This window comes from Monopterus albus, unplaced genomic scaffold, assembly GCF_001952655.1.
Source record: "Monopterus albus unplaced genomic scaffold, M_albus_1.0 scaffold949.1, whole genome shotgun sequence".
Taxonomy (NCBI): domain Eukaryota; kingdom Metazoa; phylum Chordata; class Actinopteri; order Synbranchiformes; family Synbranchidae; genus Monopterus; species Monopterus albus.
In genome coordinates, this window is record NW_018128828.1 from 1 (window position 1) to 6,983 (window position 6,983).

The following is a 6,983-nucleotide window of genomic DNA, read 5'->3' on the forward strand; positions in this document are numbered from 1 at the left end:
AGCTAAACGAGAAGCCCGATACCACTCGCGCTTGTTTTTTGTCATATGAGGCTACCATCAGTAGCTGGTTTAGCATAGCTTGGCCTAAAGATTTGAAATGGAGGTAAATAGAAGAAGTAATCTGGTCCATAATGCTTTGTCCCAGAGTTTCTCAGCTGGGTCTGACAGACAGTAAGCTCTCTGTCTTCCAGGAGCATCAGTGAAGTACAGTGTGCTCTACCTGTTGGGCCTGGCGTTGCCGTATGTCCACTTCATGTTCCTCATCTGGGCGGTGTTTGAGATATTCACGCCCATCATGGGCCGCAGTGGCACAGAGATACCCCCTGAGGTTGTGATGGCCTCTCTGATCACCCTGGCAACCATCTTCCTGTCCTCTTTTTTTGTGAGTGTCCCTACATTATGTACAACAACAAACAGCAAATCAGGATTTTCTTTTTAAGCAGCATCACTTTGAAATCACAGCAGGCGTAAACTGGAGAGTGCAGGCAGAATAGAACAGTTTTATTGTGTTGGTCAACTTTATGGGCAGCAGCACTGTTGTTTCAGCAGCAGGGAGTTTACTGTAACTGTTCGGCTGCAGATAAACAAGATAATAGCTGTGTATAGGCAACTGGGAAAAATGAATTTATTGCAAAAGCCTGCACTTTATATTGTTCATTGAATATTTTTTTCTTTTCTGTCTCAGCTACATTTTATCTACTTGGTACGGAGCACTAAGCGGATCCTGGCTGGTTTGGGCTCAGTCGTCATCGTCATGCTCCTGTTGGTGTCCTGCGGCCTCTTTTTTCCTTATTCAGGCAGTCCAGACAGCCCACGGCCTAAACGTGTCTTCATGCAGGTTCACAACACACACCCTCACACACACAGAAACACAAATATGTACACACATGAGAGGAGAGAAAAGTTTAGTATGGGTGATTTCTATGTCTTTCTTATAATTCTCACTAAGAAAATTACATAGAAGTCACCCATCCATGTAAACTTTTCTCTCCTCTCAGTAGGAGTCCTCCATTTAGAAAGTAAAAATTTTGTTCTGACATTGTATTAGTTGTGTCAAAATGTTATACTGGAAATGGGGAAAATGCCCTCACTCAAATGGAGAAAGCATTTATGGCTGAGATGGAAAATGAAATATAATACAACACTTTTAAATCCCACACAAAACCTTCCACTTTTTGGTTACTTCATTTGTTGGTCTTAATTGACCACCATGCAGTATGACTCCGCCTTGTATGGTTTGTATGAAATCTCCTGCTGGGAACATACAAAGTACTGATCAATCTATAGTATCTCTTCTTGCACACCATGACATCTCTCCACAGCCTGAATTGGAAAACGCCCTCCAACTGCACAGAGAACAACATAAAACCATTCGGACAGGAGTACTACAAGCCCGATTGAAGGAAAGTGTGAACTTCAGTGAAACAAATGGTAATTTTGAAATTTACCTCCCTCCCCTCTGCAGCATACAACAAGGACCTTCCACAATCTCCAGGGCCAGGTGGAGAGCCGGGACTCGGGCCTTTGGATCAACGGCTTTGACTACACAGGCATACAGCACCTCACACCCAGCATCCCTGAGATCAACGATAGCATTCGCACTCACTGCCAGAATGACCGGCCCTTCTGTGGTTACCCCTGGTTCCTGCCACTGAAGTTCCTCTGCCGGTCAGTAACACTGCCTCGTGGCTGACGAGCATTGCTTCCATGATCTTTGTTGTTTACATCCTCTAAAAGGTCTTGTCTTCATGTATGACTTTCCATACCTTGTATTCTTCCTCACCTCAAGTATTTTGATGTATTTGCAGGAAGAGTTGGTATCTTCCTGCCCCAGAAGTGTCTCCCAGCTCTCCCGTGGAGTTCCGCCTGCTGTCAAGAGAGGAGACCAGCTGGGGGAGCATCAAGATGACTTTCAGTGCAAAAGGTCAAGAGCACGTTATGTAATTAAATATGAAAATATTATAAATATTTGGCTTGATCTCTGACACTTTAGTTGGAATTTATGCAAACAATTTAACAACTTGGACGCAAAACATCAGCACTGAGGGTCAGGCTAGCAGACACACTATCACTTGTGTAGAATTACAAACCCAGAGTTCAGTATGAAGGACTTGACCTTAGTTAGTTGGTTAGTAGCCAGTCAAGATTTGTCAAAACCAATCGGTTCTCTGCTGGCAGCTGTGTGTTTCTCATCGAGCCATTTCTGACTATTGCACGCTGAATCTTTGTGCAGGTTTAACACATCAGTTCACTCATTTTCAGCAAAATAAACTCAATAAGGTTATATATTGGCTTTAACAGTTCTCTTTTTAAGCACCTTATGACCAATCTGCATGTTTGCAAGTTAACTGGAGCATGCATGTTTGTCCCTCTGTCCTGTCCCATGCAGGCCCCAGCCACATGTATCTATGTCTGGTGCCTCATCGAGGAGCCAACCTCTCCACCTGGTCCTTTGGTGACGGGACACCTCGGTTTGACCAGAACAGAGAATATGTCATCTTCTATTCCCACGGCCTTAATTCCACCACATGGACCTTCTGGTTTGAAATACAGGTACAAACTGTTTTGGAGGAGTGGAGTAATCCGGTGAACGGACCAGTGTCTCTACATGTGCCACTTGTGGTTTTTAAAAAGAAAATAATAGCAAACCATTGTGATAGTTAATATTTGGCAAAACTTTGGATCAATGTAGAATACTGAACATATTCCTCACTAACAGTGTAGATTTGTTCCAACCTGTGTATGAACAGTTTCACATTTTGGGAAAAACGCACATTCACTTTATGTTAATTTGTGACCTTTAAGCTGTGCTAGGAGACACATTGCACCAATTTCCAAAATGCTACAACATGATAAAAAAAAACATTACTTACTGCTGCACTGTGACTCCATGAAATCCATCTTAGTTTCCAGACAGATGCAACTGAAGTTTGGACTTTTCTTTCATTAAATTTCTGCAGGAGACCGGTTCCTGCCCAATCACAGTTGGACAGTTTGAATGCATAGGGATATCTATAAACTCTACTTCTGAGATTTAATTCTTTTGAATTGCATTAAAGGCTGCATGAAAACCGTCACTGCTTTTCAAAGACACCTTAAAACCCATTGCATAAGGTAAAAAAACAGGCAGCACATGTGAGCTAAAGACAAGGCCTGGTAATAAAACATTTTGTCTGGTTCTGGTCCACTTGCATCTTAATTTGTCCATTCTGATATGTTCATGGTTTTTTTTCTTGTTCTCTGTCAGCCTCCCAGGGACCCAGGCCCTGAGGGAATGATCTCAGTTGCCATCTCCTCCCATTATTTCTTTGGGGAAGACCAGAGGACTGCTCAGCTGGAGGAAATCCTCCGCAGGTTTCCCACTTGGGCTTTTCCTTCGTCTTGGGTCAGTACCTACGACATGTACCGATACTGAGCACTGCAGGCATCACAGAGGCTGAAAAATCAGTATAACAATGCCCTGGGCAGGTACCATATTTACTGAGCCTTAAAATGTCTATTTGTCTCCTGGAAACTTGCTATTAGGAGAATACACTGTGAAATAATGGATTAAAAAACTGTTAAATGATTTCAAAAAAAGTCCTGTTCCCATAAATAAACTGCTGTAGCTGAGCTAAAATGAAGACATAACAAGGCCACCGCAGATGAAGGCTGAGTTAGTCGACCCTGCTAGGATCCGTCTTTCAGCCCAGAGGGGAGCTGCACTGCACTGTTTGTTCCTGGGTGAGCTGAAATGTCTCTAGGAAGGTGTCATTAAAATTAGGTATGGGGCTTGCTGAAGACTGCTGATTGTTTTAACTGTTGTCCGTGTTGCCAATTTTCCTCTAGTATGACCTGTTCTCCGCTGTTAACGCCATGTTCCACTCAGTATTACCACCACCACCTCCATAACAATCCAAACCTGGTGTCCGACGCCAGGTTGTTCTTTTGTAAAGACTGGTGTGAATGTTATTGTTGGAGAGGTTTAGATCATATTTAGCTGAGAATAACTAATGTTAGAGTGTCATGGGTTGCAAGGCGTGGTCACGCTTGTCTGTTGGCTACCTCTGTTCTAAGTCAGTGAAGTGGAGATGTACAGATTTATCTTATGAGGTCTGCTGTCCTGGTGTTGCATAGCTGTGCCATCAAGGAAAGAGAGCAACGGTGCCTTCGCCCTCACACACTAATGAAAGTCACACATAGTATCCGGTTGTTGGTTGTCCAGACATGGAGGAGGCCATAAAGTGTAGCTTCCAAGGAGACAGTGGTCTTGTGTGGCGCTGTACGGCATTTTAATGTATGTGAATTGTCTGCTTATCACAGAATTCAGTAGCACTTGGTTATTTGAAAATGGACAGTTGCTCTTTTATGCATTGGGTGTAACACCTACTGAGCAAAACAAACCCTCTGCTGATTAACGCTGGTATCCAAATGCCACCACAAGGTTCGTCCAGTGGCTGCTCTGGAACTTTCAAGTCGTATTTTGCAGATGTTCAAATGTCTATTTTTTATAAGGTCATCAATTTTGGATTAAAAGTTTTCTGGTTCTTTCTAAAGTCAAGAAAGAGCTTCAAGTACTCCAACTGCAGCTGCTGAGGAACCTGGTGTGATATGACCAAAAGCTCCACAGCAGCTACTGAGTGGACCTTGTGATAAAAGCCATGTCAGCAGAATATCGACTCTGTAAGAGTAAAACAAGAAATTCAGTTTAATTGGTTGGTGAAATAGTCAATGTAGGGATTTGATCTCGTACCGAGTCTTTTTTTTTTTCATCAGCAGATATGCAGTGTCCAAGGAAAAATGCTTTCATGAATCTTTTTCTAAAATTCTGTCGCTAAGGGGCACAGTGCTTGAGTTGTTAGACAAGACGACATCAATCTCGATGTATTAATCTTGATGTATTCACCTTTTTATTTTTAAATGTTAAACCTGTTCAGTTTTATCGTTACCGGAACACTTATTTAAATGTCCCGATGTTTCACCCTACGTGTTCAGTTCTTGTTCTGAGTCATAAATTAAGATTGTTTTTTGATTGATTTGACACCATTACATGACTACTTGGAACCACTGTTTTTTTTATTTTTTTTTATGCATTTGTCTGTTAGTTGAGATAGTTTGGGATTGATTTAATGGACAAGATGATTTGACATTATGCCAATTAAATTAAATTACATTTCATGTTAGTGGTTGTATTGTCCTCTGTTTAGAAACACTCAGGTTTAACTGAACTCAATGAGGCAAACCAATTTTAAAAATAATTTATTGGTCTTTATGTACAAGGAAAAAATGAAGTAGAAAACCAGACATTGAGTAGAAAAGGGAAATGTACAAGAGTATCTTTACACTGCGCTGAGGATGTCTGCTGCTCCATAACTGTCAAGCATCAGCCAATACTTTTAAACTGTCCACAGGAGGAAGGGAGCACTGTCCACCTCCGAGTGACCCCTCCTCACCTGCAGAGAAGGAAACCGCAAAAGATCCACAATATTAATTTCCATAGGAAACTGTCTCATATGCCGTTGGCATAGTTTCTTGTGAGACTGACAGGGCGTGTTTTATTCCCTCTGCGTAATGACAAGTTCTCAATCGAAGCGACCGGTTCAAACAGAAGGCCTCTGGATGTAAAGTCTTTGGTTCATCAAGTTACCGTTTTCAAGTCGGGTAAAGCTTACAGCGGAGCGGCGTTATGTAGCTGCAGGCTTGTTCAGAGTGGAGACGGGTCCACTGCGACGAGGGGGCAACAGGATTTATGTACAGTGGCGACAGTAATACTGCGCTGCCTAGTCATTTTGCCCTTTTGTGAAAGTGTATTCTAACACTACAGGCAGTTTAAAAAACCAGGAGACATTTAAGCATCCAAATTACAACAGATACCACACAGGCTCATCTTTAGGGAGGAGGATTAGGGCCACTATTAAACAAAGAGTTCTGACCCCCCCAGGATTTTTACTTTAATCTTAAATTTTTGTTTTTAAAGGATAAGGCTGGTCATTTTCTCTTTTAAACATTCCCTCTACACTGAACCTAACCGTGAATTGCCTCCACTCACTGTTAATGTCTGTCAGCCCTGGATTAGCTGATTTGTTTGTGCCGTAAACCACCATTGTATATTAGGGTCTTGTTTTTTTGTAATGAGGAAACATCGCCCAGTGTAGCGGGGTGTTTCCCTGATGTGTTTTTAATTGTTTTTGAACAAGTGAGGTCTATGGCACAGATGAACAAGCTAATCCAGGACTGATAGACATTAATCATGAGTAGAGGCAAATCATTGTTGGGTTTAGTCTCTGTATGAAGAGTGTTGAAAATGGCCGGCCTTATCCTTTAAACTCAAAATGATGCAAAAAAAAAAAAAAAAAGTGGTCCTCATCTTCTTCCGTACATCTCGGACACGCACAAGAAAGCAGAAATGTATCTATAAAATCTGATTTGGTTTAGCATGAATGGCAAAAGCTAACAGCTGGAGGGGAAGACAAGTGCTGAACATAAAATATAAAGCCGTGTAACATTTCAATACATTGCACAATATAATACTGACATATCTGTGACAAACCTGTTAGTGTTTACGGTAGAGAGCCAATACACGAGTTTGATTAACTGAAGAGGGAAGGTAAATAAAATAAACCAAACACGTTTCTGGGTAACAATTCTGCAATGATCACGCAGCTATAACGCAAATAAATAATAGTAATACAGTAATATTGATGACTAATAAAAAAAAAAAAAACCCATTCAATGTGATCAAAATCACCAAATATGTCAACACATTATCAATACAATGTGGTAAATGCTTTCAGAAATCCACACAGAAGCACATGACTGCCTGTGGCGAAATCGGTAATCTCTGCCTCAAGTGGCTCAGGGATGTGCTATACGTGTTGGACTGGGTGAAATCTGAGTCCCTGTCAGATGATAATGGTTAAAAATACACAACAAGCCAAGACAGCAATGAATCACTTTAAAATTATACTGATGTGTCACTATCAACAGTACTGACAAGGGACTCA

The 6,983-nt window shown here is 41.5% G+C and overlaps 1 protein-coding gene across 1 annotated transcript; it reads left to right on the forward strand.

The window, feature by feature from the left end:
* Nucleotides 1-176: 176 nt before the first annotated feature.
* ermp1 (endoplasmic reticulum metallopeptidase 1) lies at nt 177-3,571 on the forward strand (the record flags this gene model as incomplete). The annotated part of the gene is made up of 6 exons (XM_020589134.1): nt 177-382; nt 686-838; nt 1,466-1,668; nt 1,809-1,924; nt 2,390-2,553; nt 3,248-3,571. Coding segments are annotated over 6 exons (1,010 nt in total), but the record flags the coding sequence as incomplete, so codon positions are not given.
* Between the last annotated feature and the right edge of the window lie 3,412 nt (nt 3,572-6,983).